Consider the following 21362-nt stretch of genomic DNA (forward strand, 5'->3'; position numbering starts at 1 on the left):
CTCATATCTTCCTCCCATTGCTTCTATCCATCAAACGGCTTGGTAGGAATTTTCTTTGTGTTATAAGCTTGCCATAGAGTACCTATATGGTACACTTCTCATCGATTTGCTCATGATGGTAAAGGAGTATGTGATCAGCAATTTTGCGCCAATTTTCAGCATGTCTACTTACCACATGATCAAAACGATTTGATGCTTCAAGTCTTGAGCACTATGGCATGGCTATTTGGAGCATTATCTTGAAGATCTTGGCCTCAAACATCTTCTTTTTCACTGACATTGGAGTTCTTGAAGCTTACATGAAACCCTAGCTATGAGATTTGGCTTCTTCTTGGTGCCTTTTAGCTTCCAAAGGTCAAAGGCAAGCATCTACAACCGACATTGAAGCATTCTTGGACTTGAAGCTTCAAAGAGAGTTGACTATGGAGTCAAAACAGGGCAGCAAGCTATAGGCTTCAAATTTTTGGTCTATTCTCTTCTATTTCATGGGGCTTTGGTCTTAAATGACTTCAAGGACCTTCCTACTACTCCAAACGCTCAAGATTTTTAAGGCTTTAAGCAATGGATTCAAGATTGAAGGCCAATCTTCTCTTGGACTTCAAGCATGACAGGGATTGAAGAATTTCTTGGAAATCTCAGTCAAAGAGGCTCCAATTACAAAGGATCTTCCATTCATTTGGCTTCTTCGAGTTGAATACTCACTCAAGGCATCATCCTTGGATCATACTTGGAGCTATTGTATGGAATTATGGAGTATTACTCTCTCTTGATCAATTGGAGGACTTATGAAGATGGGCTATCACTCTTTATGGCTGAGGTTTAAGACAAGCAACATCTTCTTCTCCAAGCATTGAAAGAGGTACTTCTAATATTCTTTTTAATCTCTCCAATCATTAATCCACTTGTGTTGACTGCATTTCCTATTGTTGAAGGAGAGATTAAGAGAGTAATCTAAGCAATGACTTGCTTCATAGACTTTACCTTCAGCATTGATTGATAATGAATCATCAAATTTTATACAATGAGCCTTCAATTTGGATTGTCAAGCATTGATTGAGTATCTACTCAGTCATTCAGCCATTCATTGATTGAGTTTTGATCATCCCATTGATCTATTGCATTTGATTGATTGAAGACTTCAAAATTCATCATATAATCCTTCATATTTTGATTGAGATTTACCTAACCCTAACCCATGAGTTTGTGTTGGTAAGCCTATCTCAGCCCATTTTCATTCATGATATCTTTCCAATTCATGCATATCATGAAAGGTTTAATGTCTTGATTCGGTCTTGCATATTATACCTTGTTTGTTAGAATACTAGCTCTGCCATGTTCAATGCCCCGACTGAGGAAAAGGTCGAAGTCGGATGAGATTGCAAGAAGATAGTGAGGTGACCCTCCCTTGCTATTGATGACTCTGTAAGGGTGCACAACCTGGCCCGGAAGGAACTTTGCACACCTTCCGGAGTTTCAGAGCCCATTTAGGTGCCTGTCCGCCGTTTTATCCCTCACCACAGGTGGTGGACCACGGAAGACCACTCAGGATGAGAGTGGAAAAGATTTGAAGACACTTGGTACAAACAGGGAAAAACAGGGCAGTTTGGTCACAGTTTTGAACAGTTTGACAGGTCTACAGGTGCTACAGATTTGATTCCAGGTGGTGATTATAGCCTACAGGTTGCCCTTCAGTGCCCACATGAGTTTTACCATGGTCTGTATGCATATGGGATGAAACAGTGCTTTTACAGGGTTTTACAAGGTGCAGTCCCATTCTGGACAGTCATAAAGAACCTATAGGAAATGCATTTTTAATTCTGCAATAAGGATTCTTGTGCTCAGTACGTAGAGCTCGAAGTCCTCTTCGATCCTAGCTATAGCACGCCTCATTTGGAGTAGCGGAGCTCAAGTTATAGCCCATTTTGTGACAGGTGGTCACTGTAGACTGCACTTTGACAGGCAGGCAGAGACACACTGTTTTGATCTGGAACCATTATAAACCTTTTCCAAAGTGCTTATTTCAGTAAATCTGCTATATATACATATTGTAAGCTCCGTTTGGAGCTATAAAGCACTTGGATCGGGGAAGCATAGCTCAAGATATAGACCAATATTTGACTGACAGTGCTAAAATTACAACATAGCAAGGAACAAGAAGAAAAAGCAAATGTTAGACCACATTGAGGAAGGCTTGAAGGAGTATCATGCTGAGACAAATGACAATAATAGAGCCACAAATCAGAGACAAGAATTCATGGGAGTTAGTACCACCAATGACGAAGTGCAATGGCCAAAGAACCCCCATGTCATAGATCATGGGAATGAAGTAAACATCTCACGTGATTCTAACGACTTCCAACAAATGTCTAAGCAACTTGGCAATATGAATGATGGTTTACTTCAGCTTACCCACTCCATGGATGACAAATTTAGCAAGATGATTTCTCATATGGAGCAACAAAGTAGTCGATTGAATACCAAGTTTGATCAGCTGATCACTATATTCAGCAATTTGGGAGATAGATTCCAAAGTAAACCACCACCCCATGTTGAAGAAGTATCACTTACTCATGGGAATGTAAGATCTACTACAGCTCATCAACATATACCATCGACTTATGAACATGGAGGTCCTTCTAGAGTCAATGAAACCGCTCAGCCACGTGCTAATTCATGGAGTAGAGGCAGGCCTAAATTTCCTATCTCAAGAGAACATGGACAGCAAGGTCATTCACTGCATGAAGATGAAGAAGAGTTTATTCATGGATGTCACCCCTTTTATAAAGAGTTTGATACTCATCATGCTCAAACTCCTAATGTAAGAGAACCTAATGTGAGGGAAGATCATGGACAGCATGTACATGGGGACAGTTTTCAGCATGTGAATGCTCATGATAGTTTTCAGCATGTTAATGTTCATGAGGATAGAATGCCACATGGTGTTTCTAATCATACCCAATCACATGGAAATTCATTGCTTGGCCATCAATCTCATGGAAACCATCGCAATGGGCAGCAATCATATACAAACAATCATGGGCAGTAAGCAAGGAGTGACTCTTTTCATAGACAATAATCTTTTGGCTTCAACAATCATGGTGGGCAGCAATATCACTATGATAAAGAATACAATGATAAGATCAAAATAACAAATTTCAAAGGAGATAACCCTTCACCGACCGAGCTTGAGGAGTGGATCAATAAATTGGAAATGTACTTCACTCTATACCCTCGCAACGAACAAGCAAAGATTTGTTATGCAGCCCTACACCTAGAAGGGTATGCACATACTCGGTGGAGATACATGTGCAAGATAGGGGAAAATTTTCAATCTTGGGATGAGTTTAAATTAGCCATGACTCAAGTATTTGTGTCACCCATGGAAAAGGAAAGACTTGAACGAAGATGGTACGATCTTAGGCAAAGGGGATCTTCCATAAGGGATTATTCCAACCAATTCTTAAATCTTTCCATGTATGTCGAAGGTATCTCCGATGCAGCCAAGTTAAATAAGTACATCTTTGGTCTTGATCCTAACCTTTCAGCCGAAGTTGGAGCAGACAAGCCAACTAGTGTACATGCAGCCATACAATATGCTGAAAGGTATAGCCAAAAGTATAGAAGAGAGTTGATTGCATTTCAGCCCAAAACAGGGACACATTATCAAGCAAATCAGCCCATGAGATTTGGACAGCAATTCAACCAACAAAGAGAAGGAAATAGAGCTGAAAATAGGTTCTCAAATAATTTCAGCAGGGTGCCTATATATCCTACAGCTTATGCTTCAAGACAGGGCACTAATTTTAGGAGTAATGCTGATTCAAAAGGGGATTTCAAGAAGACTGAAGCTGCAGCCAAACCATATCCCATTGCCAACAACAATAAAGCACTTCCCAATGACAAAACCAAGGGTCTATGTTACAAGTGTGGGGAGAAGTGGTCTCCTGAACATAAACAGAAGTGCAAGGGATACATAGCAAAGTCAAACATGCTGAATATAGAAGAATTTGAGGATGAAGAAGCAAATGAATATGCTCTTTTGCAAGTGGATACAGCCCCCACATATGAAGATATGCATGATCAAGAGGACCAAGATGTACAGGAGGATTTAGAGCCGGTCAATAGCTTTCCCTATGATCCAGGTGGTTCTATGGTTTCTTGTCAACCCATGTTATGTTCCATATCTCAGGATGCATGGATGGGTTGTAAGGGTGAAAATACACTTCGGCTCAAAGGTACTATAAATTCAAAGGTTGCTCATATTCTCATTGATACGGGCAGCACACATAGTTTTGTCAATGCTAAGTCATTGTATGAGCTGAAGTTATTACCACAAGAAATGGATTCCCTATTGAAGGTACAAGTGGCAAATGGAGCTCAAGAGTTGAGTAAAGAGATATGCCGGCAGACTCCTATTGAACTATCACAGTCTTGCACTATTATGACAGACTTGATTGTCCTAGATATGGGTCCTATTGACATCATCATTGGCTGCGATTGGCTTAAACAGCTTCGAAATTTTTCCTTGGATCTTAACCAGATGTTTATGGAGTTTACTTGGAATGGGCAGCAAGTAAAACTTAATGGCATTGAGAGGAAACAAGTGGAAATAATCAGTAAGAAGAAGATGAAGAGGGAAATCAATGCTATGTCTTGCATTTTCACACTTCTTCTATCAAAGGCAGATGAAAATCAGTAATCTACTTCACCTAAGGAGCAAGATCCATGTCTATGTAAACTTTTGGAAGAGTTTAAGGACATATTTCAGCCACCTACATCATTGCCTCCTCAGCGAGAAGTGGATCATCCTATTGATTTAATGCCTGACACTAAACCCATCAACAAAGCTCCTTACAGATTATCCAAGTGTGAGAGAGAAGAAGTAGAGAAACAGGTTAAAGACTTGCTGGAAATGGGATTTATTCAGCCTAGTCAATCACCTTTTGCTTCTCCCGTACTACTTGTCAAGAAGAAAGATGGGTCATTTAGGATGTGTATTGACTATAGAGATCTAAATAAGAGCACTGTGAAAAACAGATACCCAATTCCCCGCATAGATGATTTGTTGGATGAACTCAAGGATGCAAAGGTTTTCACCAAGATCGACTTAAGATCAGGGTATCATCAAATCAGAATGAAAGTAGGGGATGAGTACAAGACAGTTTTTAGGACAGAAAGAGGTCTCTACCACTTCCTAGTCATGCCATTCGGACTTTCCAATGCACCCGCAACCTTCCAAGCACTTATGAACAAGAGTTTGCAACCATTCTTGTATAAATCAGTCTTGGTATTCTTTGATGATATTCTCATCTATAGCAAGAATAGAAATGAACATTTGGAACATGTCAGAGAAGTTCTCCTTACTTTGAGAAGACACAAGCTTTTTGCAAAGGAAAGCAAGTGTACTTTTATGGCTGATGAAGTGGAATATTTGGGTCATATAGTTGGTGAGAAAGGAATCATGGTTGATCCAAAGAAAGTACAGTGCATCAAAGATTGGCCCATACCACAAAATTCTACTTCATTGCGAGGATTTCTTGGATTATCTTCCTTCTATAGGAGATTCATCAAGAATGCCCATGTAGCAGCTCCTCTTACTGACAGATTGAAGAAAGCAGCTTTCTTTTGGGATGCTACAGCCACTATGAGCTTTAATGAGCTGAAAAGTCTTCTTATTTCAGCACCTATCTTAGTGTGCCCAGACTTTTCCAAGGAATTTACCATCTATGCAGATGCTAGTGGCAGAGGCATTGGGGCAGTTTTATGCCAAGACCATGGAGTTATTGCTTATGAAAGCACGAAGTTAGATGATAAAGAAAGGGAACTCCATGTCTATGAGCAGGAAATGTTAGCCATTCTTCATGCTATTAAGAAGTGGCATCACTACATCTATGGCAGTCATTTTAAGGTGAAGAGTGACCATCGAGTGCTGAAGTATTTTCTTTCTCAGCCAAATCTCTCTCCCAAACAAAGACGGTGGTTAGCTACTCTTCAAGGATATGATTTTGAGATATCCTATATAGTAGGCAAGGATAATGTAGTGGCTGATGCCTTATCCAGGATGTGGGCATGTTCCGTTTCTACTATCTCTACCATACATAAAGATTGGATTCAGGACATTCAAGAAGAATATCTTTTGGATGAACACACTGCCAACATTATGAAGAAATTACAGCAAGACAATGGATCTGAATTTCCCAATTTCAAGTGGCAAAATGGACTTCTTTGGTTCAAAGGAAGAGTCTATTTGACCCCTCAGTCACATCATTTAGGCCACGTATTTTGCAAGAGATGCATTCTTCTCCTTTGGCAGGACATATTGGCTTGTTTAAAACCTTTGATAAGATCCATAAATGTTTCTATTGGAAGGGACTTTGGAAATATGTCAAGGAGTATGTGATACAGTGCTTACCATGCCAGCAGAATAAAGATTCCAATTTATTGCCTAGTGGTTTACTTCAGCCTTTGCCTATTCCTCATGGTAAATGGATTGATATCAGTATGGATTTCATTACAGGACTTCCTACCACTAAGCAGGGCTGGAATAGCATTTTTGTTGTGGTTGATCGTCTAACCAAATCAGCCCACTTCTTACCTACCAAAGTCCAATATTCAGCCAAACAGGTGGCAGATCAATTCATGGAAGGAATTTTCAGACTTCATGGATTACCTATGAAGATTGTTTCTGACAGGGATTCCAAGTTCATGGGAAATTTCTGGAAAAGTCTCTTTACTTCCATGGGTACCGAATTAACTCCAAGTACTACCTATCATCCACAAACAGATGGCCAAACTAAAAGGGTCAATAAATGGTTAGAGATCTATTTGAGACATTTTTGCCATGATACGCAAAATGCATGGGATCATTGGATTCATCTTGCGGAGTTCTGTTATAATAATACTCATCATATGAGTATTGGTATGTCACCATTCGAGGCATTGTATGGATACAAAGTCCAAGTACCTTCAGCATTGTTTCATGATGAAGTGAATCCTCTTGCTCGAGAAGAGTTGGAAAAGATGGAAGCCTTAATGAAGCAATGCAAAGAAAACATCAGGAAGGCACAAGAGACAATGAAATTATATGCAGATGATAAGAGAAGGCATGTGGATTTTGAAGAAGAAGAATGGGTATTTTTTAAAGTACCTAAGTCTCGTTATGCTTCTCTCAAGGGCGGACATAATAAGCTTGCTCATCGCTATTATGGTCCATATCAAATCACAAGAAAAGTTGAAGATCTTACTTACCAACTTGATTTGCCTTCATCCACACACATTCATAATGTTTTTCATGTGTCTCAACTTAAGAAGTATATTGGCCCTAATATACAAGTTCTTAAAGAACTACCTCCTCTTGATGAAGATGGCTTAATCATCTATGAGCCTGAAAGGATTATTGGCAAGAGGGAGAAGGTTCTAAGGAACCGTATTGTTATGGAATACCTTGTCAAATGGAAATGATTGCCTATGGAAGAATCATCTTGGCAACATGCTTCATATTTGGATCAATATCCATGGCTTCTTCAAGAAGATACTTAGCTCATTACACAGTGGACAGCTTGCTGTTATAAATTTCTGTCATGAAAATAATTGACCTATCGACATCAAAATTGGATTTTGATGGCATGGATGGATACCTTATGAAGTAAACTTTATTTCTATACCTCATATGCGTCATTCCGACATTTCTATCCAAAGTTATGGGTCATTTACTATCACTACCCTGTTCAGGACAGCATTCCAGATTTCCACTGTTTTGAGTTTATTTTCAAGATTCTTTTCATGGAAGAGTATCTTCTTCAAAGGACAACTTCAACAAGGATATTCAGCATTGGTCTCTCGTTCCTTTACATTTACCATCCACTTGTCATTTCAGTCTTCAAAGTTTTGAGGACAAAACTTTTGGGCAGGGATGGATTGTAATAAAGCAATTTTCATGCTACTTTAATTAGGCCAATTAGTCTATTTTAGGCTAGAGTATAAAAGACAAGAGAGTGCCAATGTAACATATCTTTGTCAATTCATTTCTTGAAACTCCACTTCTTGAAGCTAGAAGGTTTCTTCCTTCCCACCATTGCAAAGGGTGTGTACCTTGCAGCAACTATCATCATAGTATTCTCAACAAGCAGCCATGGCTTCAACATTTGTATTTCTCCTTCTCATTGAATATGAATGGCAAGCTATGGTTTGTTTCTAGCATTTCTTGGAAGCATTTCTTGTTAGTTTTCTTGTATTTTCTTGGATGTGGCAAAGTATCATTTCAACGATGAATCATGGACACCGCATAAATCTAAGGTCTTCTTGACAAAGCATCAACTACCTTGTTTTGCTTCCCACGAATATGTCGTATTTAAAAGTTAAATTGAGCTAAATAGTTGACCCATCGAATATGCTCCTCAAAAATCTTTGGTTGGTTAAGAAAATGTCTCAAATTGTCCTGGTCCATCTTGATGAGAAATTCTCCACCTAAAAAATAGTGTCTCCAATCTTTTAAAGCTTGAATGATGGTTATTAACTCCTTTTAATAGGTAGTAGCATCCTTTTCTACATTGTACAACCTTCTACTTGCATGGGCAACTGCATGCCCTTCCTGTTTTAAGATTGCACCGATGCAATCTCCTGAAGCATCACATTCCAAAAAAAAAAAAAATTACAAATTAGGTATAATCAAAGCAAGTCCTTTGCTAATATAGAACTTTAGAGCTTCAAAAGCTTCTTTCTCTAGCTTGGTCCACCAAAATGCCATTGCTTTCTTGGTTAAATTATGTAATGGCCCACCAACCACTACAAACCATTTAATGAATCTCCTATAATAGAGCATAATCCCAAGAAACTTTGAACTTCATGAACATTAGTCAATTCTAGCCATTCCACAATAGCCTTGACTTTTTCTCGATCACCAAATCCTATCTTAGGATACAATATGGTCCAAGTAGTGAATCTCTTCTAGGAAAAATTCACTCTTTTTGCCATTCACAAAAATTTTGTGTTTGCGGAGTTCTTGAAACACTATCTTCAAGTGTTGCTTATGATCTTATTCATCTTTCGAATAAACCAAAATATCATCAAAGAAAGTACATGTAAACTTCCAATGTGCTCTAAAGATTCTTTTCATTATTCTATTAAAGGTTGTAGGAGCATTGATGAGACCAAATGGTAGAATAAGAAACACATACAAACCAAAAGTTATCCTGAATGTTGTTTTATGAATATCTTGAGGAGCAATCCGAAATAGACTTTTTCATTGCTTTATAAATTTTTACATGGCATATGATAGGAATAGACTTTCCTTTCACTCTCACATCAAAAGACGTATTTTTATCCTTCAAAGGAAATCTAGACTTATTTTGATTTCAATATATGGCTAGATCTATTCTTTTATGCCAAGGTATTCCTAATACAATATCACAATGACCAAGATCTCCCATGACAAAACTCTATGATCTACATAATCGTCTATGTCAATTTGTAGTTTCCCAAGAATGAGAGTAACTTCAAACTTCATTCCTTGAAAAGCAACACCCAACATTTCTCGTATTCCAAACCTCTCCTTTGGTACATGTAGAGCTTCAACAATCCGAGGATGGATATAATGATATGTTACCCCTGTATCAAAATGAATGAGAACAAGTTGATTAGCAATCTTACCCCAAGCCATAACAAGCTTTCTTTTCTTTGACGAAGTTTCATCTTGTTGCAAGGATTCCTTAGATACAACATTCACTTAGGTGTCTTTTGAGACTAGTTTTCCATTTTTTGCCTTATTAGGATATTGACCAGCCATGTGTTCTTTTTCTCCACAAGAGAAACATCATCTTTCTCTTGTATATTCCGCTAATTGCTGATATGTTAGCTTCTTTTTGGATAGCAAATGTGGTGTACCTCCATCTTTGTGCTTTGGTTCTTGTTTATCTAATTTCTTTTGGTCAAACATCTTGGTCTTCTTCCTTTGTGGTTCTTCTTTTAAGGCTTGCATCCATGGCATATGCAGTCCTTAACCTTCTAGGGCCGCATCTTGAGCTACTTCCAAAGTATTAGGCTTTGTCATCTCGATAGCTCACTGTTCTGTTGGATGTCATCCATGGATAAGCATTCTCATCTCCATATTGAAACAAACTTCATTAAGAGATGTAAATTTAAAAGAAACAGTTGCAAACCTACTGACATATGTTTCAACATTGTCTCCATGGCTTTGCTTCAGCTCATCTCATTCTTCTTGCACATCCATCTCCTTTAACATTTTCAAAGACTTAGGTTCCTTTCTCTCTTGAACAACTTTGAGCCAGCAATTTAAAGCGGTGTACTTCAAATGCATTTTAACCATCCTAATCTTTGAGTTTTCTACATAATCTTCACCACCAAAAGCAACATCAAATTGTCTAGTAAAAGACATAGCTTTCTGAGAATCTCTCTTACCATAGAAAACACTTGACACTCTTCTCTCTGGGCTTGAAGTCTCTTTTAGCATTGTTTTCCTTTGCTAAAAGCATCCTTGGAGATTCAACTACCATGGAAAGTCCGTTCTTCCCTTTCTCCTTGCCCTTCTCCATGGATAGAATCTTGGGGCAAGAGGAGGTAGCTTGTGTATAATGAGACTTTGAAGTCACTGCTTGGGTGGATCCTCGAATGATAGGTGATGTGTTACCTTTCATGGGCTTAGTTACATCAGTAACATTGATACCTTTCATACTGAGATAGGCCTTCATAACCGTAATACCAGCTCTCTCAAGAGCCTTCTCAGTAAGGAAATCTTTAAAGATCTTCGCTTGAGCCCATGCTATAGACCTTCTCTCCATCCAAGCTTGAATTTCTAGATTGGCTTCCAATTCCTTGTATCTCCATATCTTCTCATAATTAGAGAAATATACAAATACAAAGTATCGAGAGTCTTCCAATTATTCACCCAAATTCTCCTCTTCATCTCTTGACATGGTGAGAAAGTTGAGCCCAAAGATCGTCACCCCAAAAAAGTTCTTGCAAATAAAAAATCCTTGCTCTGATACCAATGTAAGCGCGAGGAAGAGCGTGAGAATGACAATACTTTGAATTTAACCAACTCGATCAATTATCACTATGAAAATATTAGAATATATATATATATATATATATATATATATATATATATATATATATATATATATATATATAGAGAGAGAGAGAGAGAGAGAAAGAGAGAGTTGACACCACATTGAGAGGGAAACTGGCCCCTCCTTTACAAGAATTTATTCAAACAAATTACAAGCACGAAGTGCCTGAACCTTATACAAAAGGATTGATTTGCTAGGCAACAAGCTGATTTTCTTCTTTCATGCTTGGATTAGATCAAACTAAGTAGAAAGTGATTCTTAGATGAGAGAAAGATAAGAAAGTACAAAGCATGTGGCTGAAATTTCAACATGAGAGCTTCTTTCAAATGAAGAGAAAGACATCCAATATATAGATGTGGGACTTGGGTACTCAAAAGTAAAAAGTAGAGACTACCAACGACAAGTATTTGCTGAAAATGACGAGTGTAAGGATACTTGTCCCTTCCAGATGACACATGTCCTATTCTAGATGCCACATATCACTTTTCTAGAGAAAGAAGCTTCTAAACCTTCTACTCTTAAAATCTCTCAAATGGTTAAGATTTTGAGATAGCTACTAGGACAAAATTGTTCTTTGCACAAAGTCTTTGACACTAACAGAATTTTGATTTGAGCAACTTCCAAATTTAGTAATCTCCTAAATTTTAGGAGTTGCTAAATTTAGATTCTTGAGAGCTTCATTATATAGGCTCACCGGTTCATGGTTTGTTTTGGTTTCACTTTCCGAAACCACTCATTGTATGGGCTGCTAGTCAATGTGGCTATCTGAATGTAAAAGTCTTAGTCATCTAAGCTTTCTAGTCAATTTGACTACCCGACTAAACTTTTAATTTCTCTTGGGCATCTCGTCAATGGCAACCCAAGCATAATTATAGCGTGTTTTCGCCATTGGTCACTCTTAAACAGAAAGATGGACATTTAATCATATTTTGAAACACTCACATAATACAAATCGCCTTTCAAAGTACATCAGCATCAAACTAATTTGGATAATTGAGCCCATATGTCTTGGAAACAATTGATATATACAAAAGGTCGGTTACAACCCTCGATGCACACACTGTGGAAAGAGGACACATCCAAAGAAAAAGTGTTGGACAACGTACACTCACCTCCATTGAGGAGCCAAGTATAGAGCTACATCATACTAGCCTTCCTCTACCTCTATACCAGTTGTTACCCATGAGGCCGTGTTCCTTCATATCCATCTGTTGAAGGAGCCCTCTTCAATCGTTGACTCATCTTCAAAGAGTACTAGGCTCATTGACAATGGTGCTTCAAGTCATATGACTTCCCAACGTGATATACTAAAGGATCTTCATTCATTTGAGGGTTTAGATACTGTTGGTGACATTTATTCAGTGCCTATTAGTGGTGTTGGCACTTTGCCATTATTGCCAGACCGTTCCTTGCACTCCCTTTCAGAAGTCTTACATGTTTCAGACTAGGATTTTCCACTTCTCTCAATTTATGGACTAACTAGACTTGGTGCTCGGGTTGTATTCACCCAACAAGCTATGCTTATAGAGGATTCTTCTTCAGGAGCTGCTTTAGCAACAGGTTGGCAACGGGCTCTACATGCTCCATCCCCCTTCTCTTATGCAGGGTTCTCTCTGGTAGTTGTCTATTGATATACCTATTCTAGCTTGTGCACCACCTATTCCACAGGTTCTTTCCCATCCCCCACCCTCTCCTCTGGTGGGGTTCCCTTGTTTCCCCCATCGCTTTCAGAGGGAAACGATCTCGATGATGCAGCTGTGGATTTCCAGGCCCCTAGTGTTTCAAAGGGGGTCTAGGTCCCTAGTGTTTCAAAGGGGGGTTTCTAGGATCACGAGGAGCTTCTTCAACAATGGATATATCAACAAACTTCATCAACATTGACACTCTTCCTATCACCCTTGGATCCGCCTCTTCTTCGGCCTTTAGCCCTATTCTTGATCTATGAGGGAGTATTAGCAGTCATGTTAGTCATGCTTGGTCATCTCCTGCCTGTGAGTCTTAGTCTGAGTCAGACAAGGACATAAGGAGCTCTGACATGTCTGTTATGTGCTTTGACGGAGGAGGTAGCTCATTCTAGAGCATGCATTTCTTCATTCAAGTTTTACATGCGTTTCTTGCATTTCCAATCAGTTTCCAGCCCCTACCATTGCTTGCCTAACTGCCCAAAATGCCACGTCACTATTTGCCAGATTTTCTATGCATTTGGACTGCATTTATTGCAGCCCCAAGGTATTATTCAGCAGGTACCCCAAATTTAGAGGCCATTTTGCTGGTTGGCCAGTTTTTTGGGTCTTTTGCTATATATAGCTGCCCCCCCACTAGTTGGTAGATCATCTTCTTCTGTTCCTTGGTAGGTGCTCCATCAAGTGGCTATAGTCTCCATCTCCGGTGTGGACAGCCAGCTAGATATTCTCCATCTCTATCACTGTCACCGTCATGTCATCGTTGGTGTTGTTGTCATCATTTCAGCCTGATCTAGTGTCCTCACTGACGCCTCGCGCTACATGCAAGGACTGATCAGTCCTTTCCTTTGTATTCAGCATTCCATTCAGCTAGTGCAAATTTCTTCCTTCATCTCTTGCTCTCTCTCTCTCTCTCTCTCTCTCTCTCTCTCTCTCTCTCTCTCTCCATGTTTGTGGTTCTCTTCCATTGCACACTCTCACAGAGCCTAAGCCAAACCCTCAATTAGCTCACCATGATCACATCTGTCAATGGAGAGCCTACAATGCCACAGCCAATATTGAGTTAATGCAGGGGTTGCTTCTTGAGAGCAGCATTTTCCCCTCACATCTAAGTGTTGCGGTCATTTCATTGATTGCTATGCTACAAGAGATCGCACATTGAACTCGACATGTCACGTATCAATCTTGATTTTGAGCTTTACTATTGGCTCTCTGAAGTCAGATAACCATTAGGTTACATCCTTTTTTAATAAGCTCTCTAAAAAATACTTCCATTTCATTTAGCGCATTATTTCATTGGCCCTATTGCCAACCTTCTATGAGTTCAAGTGTCAATTATTGCATTATGCGAGGCTGCACGATCAAGTCCACGAGAAATCCTCCACATACTTGTATTCAAAAAGGGGTCTAGTTGCCTCTTCTTCACAAGGTAAAACCAGAGGTGGCAAGAACCAACAAGATGTGAAGGCATCTCAAAACAAGGGTGACACTCCTTCCTCTGACGGAACCAAAGAAACAAAACCCATTTGGCAACAACTTCCTAAGAAAAATGGTTTTGCAAACACTGCCAAAGATTGGGCCATGTGGACAAGGAGTGTCATACCAAGGCCCAAGGTCCTCCTCCTAAGAAACCAAAGCAAACCGCTGCACTTGCCTCCACTCCTACTAGACAATTCAAAGAGGCTACACCTCTCGTTGTTGCTGCCCCATCTACCCCCATAGTTTCTCAGCATGTGGCACATGACCAACCTTAGCAATCTATATCTTTCAGTACTCCTAAAGGATTAGCTATTTGGTCTGCTAGCTCCTCCCCCATTGCACTCTTTGCATCCATTCCTAGGTCATCCTCTACATCTTCATCTAGGATTACTTCTCCCCCTCGTCTATTTCCTTGGCATAGACTTGTTGATGGACGTTCGCAATGGTGGCCTCATCCTTAGTTTTTCCTTCTTTAGCCTTCCATTGCATACACTCACATGTATATGCTCATTGCATTGTTTATTTAGCTTTACTTTCTATTTTATCTTGCTTTGAAGCATCTCACTACTGACCTCTGTGCTTGCAAATTTTTTATTATTTTGCAAGGTTTTGTATTTCAGTGTAGGTCTAACATGCAAATTTGAACTGGTCCTTCCAGGGCTAGCGACATGGGATCCGCACCATTCCTTTCATGATTTCATCTTCCTAGGAGATTTTCTCTTCTACTAGCATGAAGGCTTCCCCTCTTGAGAAAACTTGTGTGGCATCTCTCTTGATGCTATCATGGTGGTGACTTCTACCTTGCTCTTCGAGTCGGGATGCTTCATCTTCCTCTTCATCATCATGGTTCTCGGCACCGCATGAAGACTGACACTAGGCTCCTCTTCCTTCCTCAGCATCGACATCTAGGGTTGAGAGGGGGTTCCTACCCTTTCATGGTATTCTATGGGATTTGGCATTTATCTTTGATATCGTCCCTCCCCCCCTGTTGTACCCTCTCCTTGGCATTTACATGATTTCATCATCTTTGTAAAGGACGCTTAGGAACATGACCAATTTTCCCACGAGGGACACTGTCAAAGTGGCACCTACTACATGAGCATTTTCAACATGTAGCATACTATGAATCTCATTGTGCAGAGCACACCTGAGCAGATCTTGAGCTGTCTCCACTAACAATTCTTCCACCCCACCACCTTAGTCCTCCATCGCCCTTTTTCCTCATCATCAACACCCTCGAGTGGTTGGGTTAGCTTGTTTGTTTATGGTGTGTTGGATCTGACCATCCCTTATCATTCTTCCGTATGGGTACATTTACTTCATTGACTACAAACCATACCTAATCACATCTTTCAATCCAAAAAAAAAAGTAAGAGACAAAACAAAAAAAAGTCAATGTGGTTCCATCCGTCTTTATAGGACTTGGTAGGCCACTGGGCAGCCGACTTGCACCCTTTATCTGATGCCCTAGCCTCTCTAGGGTGACTACTTGGACTCCCTTGGTAAGATAACCAATGCCTCTATAGTCTTGGTAGGCCACTGGGCAGCCACCATGCACCCTTTGTCCGATGCTCTAGCTGCTTTGAGGTGAGATACTTTGGGATATTTTGGGCCTAAGATGGGGTGTTGAGTACAAAATGCATTACATAACAATTAGCCCCTTCAACAGCTCCAAAACATGCTTAATTAATGAAAATCCCTAAAATGGGGAACTATTCGAAACCCTTATTTAGGAAGGTCCATCCACATCTATAAATAAACAAGCTCCCCATCATTCAGCCCATCCCCTTCTGTGCAGGCTTCTCATGTTCAGGTGGCGCAAATCTCTGCCATCAACCTTTCTCCATGTGGCTGTCCAGCCTTTGCAACTGTAGCCACCACTCCATCTACTGCTCTAGCTCTTGGCGACTACCTTCCAGCTGTCACCTTCTGCCTGGCGACCATCCTACTGCTGCATTTGGTGTCTCTCAGCCATCACCAGCCTCTCCACCTGTTCGTGCCTGTGTTTGCTGCCCCAGCACCTGGTGTCAGGTTTCTCCTTCCAATGGCTCCTTTTGTTTCTACATTTTGCAATCTAGGCTACCACCTACATCATCCTTATCACATCTATTGTTGCTTGGTGCTCCTTTGCCTCAGGTGATCAGCATCTTTATCTTTCCCGCTCCCCAACATCTCTGGCTGGTCATTACAACACTCATGATCCATCTCCGATGGACGTCACACTCCGACACTCTACTGCTCTACCCTTGAGCATTCTATACACTCTTACAATCATTTACTGCATTGATTCATTCACTTCATAGTTCTTCTTCTCTCTATTTGTGTGTGTGTTTTTGCGTTTTGAGTTTTGAGTTTTGCATATCACTATTTGTGTCTTTGTGTTTTTGTCATGGTTTTACACTCTATGTTTCCTCAATGCAAACCCTAGTAGTTTCTTCATACTTGGAGCACATTACAAACCCATTTGGGGGGAAATAAATTTGAGCAAGTTCTACTAGTAGACATTATATCCTAAGGGACTATAGGTTATAGTGTGGTACATCAAGTAAGCAAACTGTTATATTTAGGGATGATTGCCAAAATATATATTTGAGTCTTTAGACAAATAGCAAACACAGTGACACTATATTCAAAGACTACAGTTTACAATGTGATACACCAAGATATCTTTGCAAGACATGAACACCAAACCATTTGATTTCCACATGATTGCTCCATCCTAGATCTTGTCAATGCCCTCACCCATATGACATATAACTACCCCCAAGACAATCTGTTGGAAGAGCAAGCCACCGCTTAAACCTCAACTTCTATGGGTGAATGCTTGGCTGGAAGTTGCCTTTAACTACACTTCTTGTGCAAAAGGAAATGTAAGCCCACATTAATGTGGGCCACATAATGTAAGCCCACATAATGCTTTAAATCAGAAACACATATCCTAATATATTAAGGTTTTCCCCAAATTCACATGCCAATAGACAAGTTATCGAAGTATTTGAGGGCACACTTTAGGCATACTTGGCAAGCACTTTTGGATTTTTGTACGCCTCCCTTCAGTTTAGGATGCATACTTACTCTTGGATGATGTATAGACAAAAAGATGGTCGTATGTATCATGAAACAAGCATGATGAATCCAATAGTCACATCATATTGTAGAAAATTAATTGCTCCTTGTGACATGAAACTAGTGTCCTCAGATAGACCATCTTCTTGTCTAACATTTTCTCAAACTGATCATTCTACTTTTCAATAACTTCCATAGTATGTTCATTGAGGTTAAATTTTTCCTACTATATCAATATAATGAGAATTGAGTAAAGTTTGGAAGATTAACATTTAGAATATCTGAGCTCAATCTTAGAGTATTACAATGACTAATCAACAATCAAACACTTCAAAACATAACTCACTCAGTAATGCTTCATATTCGAAAAAAGTCCTTAAACAAAATTTGTTGTTCAAAAGTTTGCAATGAAAACACAAACTTACATGTCTTTGCTTCACAGCATCAGCAATCCTCTTTTTTACATCTAGAAAAAAATGAATTTATAAGCTCTCTCTCTCTCTCTCTCTCTCTCTCTCTCTCTCTCTCTCTCTTTTTTTCGTAACTCTCTCTCTCTCTCTCTCTCTCTCTCTCCATAAAAGGTAATTGTATTAATTACGAAAAAAGTACAAGGTTAAAGGTAAAGGTTGGCCCTAGGCCATCGTGCGTAAAGGTTGAGACGTCACAATCAAGGTACAAAGGAAGCAGAGTGACTAAAGGGAGGCAGAAGAAATTGTAGTGTGCCAAGCAAGCGCATCCTGTCTAGGGAGAATATCTGTTAACTCGATCAAGTCAAGTTGCCAATGAAGAAGTCCTTTCAAGCAAGCTATATGACATTGCATGCTTGGTGAAACATCAAATATGAGTGCATTCCTTATGATCCATATATGCCAGCCACCCCAAAAGCGTAAGAAAGAAAAGAGCACTTTCATATCAAACTGCATGAGGTCCACAAACTTGGGATGTCCAAAGACCCAATCCTTTGGAAGCATCCATAGCCCAACCACTCGGAACCAAATGGCCAATAGTAGTGACCAAACCTTCCATGCCACCAAGAAAGTAAGGATCTCTCTCTCTCTCTCTCTCTCTCTCTCTCTCTCTCTCTCTCTCTCTCTCTCTCTCTCTCTCTCATATCTAGAAAAGATGAAGTTACATCCCTCGAAGGGGCTCAAGATATACCACTGGGGAGACACAACAACAAGTGTGAGGGTGTGATGAAGGAGCAAATGGAGAATCACCTTTCATAGACCTCTTAAGTGAGATTGTACACTACTCCAAACTAGGATAGATTCTCTTAGTGGAAAATTTTAATGCCAAAACACACAGTAAATTGTGTGACATGTATGATTTTGAGGACCCGTGGCAACTACAAGTGATGGATGTAGAGGATGTAGGCATTGGCACAATATCAGCTGACACTAGAGGAGAGAGTACACAATATGGCCATATCTATTAGATCTAGGGTCGTAACACCATCTCATTATCAACAACAAGATGGTGAAGTGGCTGAATCCAGACCATTGACCTGGTTCCAGCTCACTGGACTAGGCTCAACTAAGACAATGGAGCTAATCATATCCTTCACCATCCCTCCCGCTTGATTGGAGCAAACCATACCTACCTATCCCTCCACATATTCACCTCCCCATAACCACAGGTTCCAGCCACTGCCCACACCCAACTCCTTCTCGTATACACGAGCTTGCTAACATATACAATCACATCTATAATGGACTCATCCAGTTTGACCACACTAATCCCCTAGGAACACTCATCCCCTAGCTTGCCTCCATTCAACACTCAACTGCCCTCCATGGCTTCCCACACTCCACACATACTATGGACGCACCCGACCTAGGACCATGCCCTAGAACATCATAGATGATGAGTGCAAGAAGCTATACAGACACCTCGGACCCAGAGAGGGCTAGGACATATTGCAAAGAGAGAGGCTTATAGGTAGATGTGGACCCTTACAATAAACAATGAGCATACGAAAAGGCACAATACTGGGATCCATACCACCTGTTAATGAGTAGAAATGTGGCCACATCATGTTGCAAATTATAGGAGCCATGCCATCCCACACAAATCAGAGACCCACGATTATGGCACTCTTATGCAAAGAGACTATATGATGTTCACATTAGCAACCCATTCCACACCATCCAAAGCCTTTCCCTACTACATCCACTTTCACACACAATATGGTGAGAAGAGTGATAAAGCACCTACAACACGACGATACATGGATTATACAAAGTATACATGGCCAGCATTTCATTTGTGCAATGGACGTTTTGGCCCCTCTCGTTACTTTCAAGTTTAATAGGGCACTACTGAAAGGCTTTTCAGACAACTAGACCATGCATACCATTGTGCCTATCCACAAGTCTAGAGATCCCGTAGATTTGTTAGCAATCATGTTTGTCATGCACTATCATCTCCTACTTATGAGCCTTAACCAAGACATAAGAAGCTCTGATATGTCCATGTGCTTTGACAAAGAGGCAGCTCTCTTTGAGCATGCATTTCTTCCTTTAGTCAGGTGGGTCTTTACTGTGCATTTTTCGGCCTGTGCAGCCCCTACAAACTGTGACCAACCCTCCCAATGCAATTGGGCAGATTTTGGCATCCTCATAGGCTGGTCAGCCAAATTTGGGAGGTTTGTACTATTTATAGCCCCCCCCCCCCCCCCCCAACTAGTTGGTAGATTATTCTTCTCTCTTCCTTGGCAAGTGCACATTCTGACTTGGTAATTCTCCTACGTCTCTAGTGCTGCCTTTATCTTCAGCCTGATCTGGTGCCCTAACCAATGCCTTGGGCTATGTGCAAGGACCGATCAGTCCACTCATTTGTATTCAGAATTCTTCTTCAATCAGTGCATTTTTCTTTCCTCTCTCCTTTTTCCGTGAAGATAATTGAATTAAGTAGTAAATATTTACATCAAACCATCATGTCAGCATAGAAAATAATAGACATAAATGAAAGTCTACCAAGACTCTAACACAAAAATGTCACATAGAAAGAACAGCTGGTGTGGAGCAAACAATATCCAGCCGAGGAGCATCAATGTCAGGAAGAACTAGATCATTATTTCTTCCCCTCTCTCTCTCTCTCTCTCTCTCTCTCTCTCTCTCTCTCTCATAATAGGTAATTGTATTAATTATGAAAAAAGTACAAGATAACATGATTACAATATGCAAGATGGCTCTAGGCCATCCTGCATAAACTTGCTTTACAGAAGGAGGGGGGAAGGAGAAAAATAAGAAGAAGCAAACAAAGGCCAAACCTGACAAGGAGACACAAGAGCATTTTTTGCGCTCTGACATAGATTCAAAGAAGCCTAAATGCCTCTACTATGGGAGGGGGACACATCCAAAGGAGAAATGTTGAAAGAAATACCCTCATCTTCGTCCAGGAGCCAAGGATGAAGCTAAATTATCCGAGCCTTCCTTTACCTCTACTTCAATTGTTACCTATGAGAGTTAGCATTCCTTTATATCCATGAGTTGGAGGAGCCCTCTTCAATGGTTCGTCCATCTAAGGGTTTCGTCGCTAATAGTGACATTTCTAGAATGCCTATTAATGGTATTGGCACTTTGTTGTTATTGCCAAACCATTCCTTGCATTCCATTTTGAAAGTCCTACATGTTCCAAACTTGGGCTTTCCACTCCTCTCAATTTATGGCCTCATTAGGATTGGTACCCAGGTTGTCTTCACCGAGCAGGTTGTGTTTATTGAGGATTCTTCTTCAGGAGCTATTTTAGTAATAGGTTGGCAGGAGAGCGGGCTCTACAGGCTTCATTCCCCTCTTATGTAGGTTTCTCTAAGGTAGTTGTCTATTGCTATAGTCGTTTCCGCTTGTGCGCCATCTATTCCACAAGTTCTTTCCCATGCCCCACCCTCTCCTCCAATGGTTCCCTCGTGTCCCCAATCCCTTTCAAAGGTAGACGATGATTCTAATTGGGCTGGGGATTATGATTCACGTCACTTTACTAGTGGCAATTGTTTCTTTCTAGGCTCATCTTGCATATCTTGGCTTAGCAAGTAGCAGTCCATTGTTGC

The 21362-nt window shown here is 40.2% G+C and overlaps 1 protein-coding gene across 1 annotated transcript in view; it reads right to left on the minus strand.

Moving 5' to 3' along the window:
• LOC148019336 (plant/protein) overlaps positions 1 to 21362 on the minus strand; it is a 77624-nt gene that overhangs the window by 45659 nt on the left and 10603 nt on the right. The window contains exon 2 of the mRNA XM_087701359.1: positions 17740 to 17780. Within this exon, the coding sequence (XP_087557485.1) occupies positions 17740 to 17780 (41 nt within the window). The remainder of the gene's footprint in view (positions 1 to 17739; positions 17781 to 21362) is intronic.

The sequence above is a fragment of the Lygodium microphyllum genome, chromosome 20 (genome assembly GCF_053477565.2).
Source record: "Lygodium microphyllum isolate KBCC chromosome 20, Lygodium_microphyllum_v1.1.10, whole genome shotgun sequence".
Taxonomy (NCBI): domain Eukaryota; kingdom Viridiplantae; phylum Streptophyta; class Polypodiopsida; order Schizaeales; family Lygodiaceae; genus Lygodium; species Lygodium microphyllum.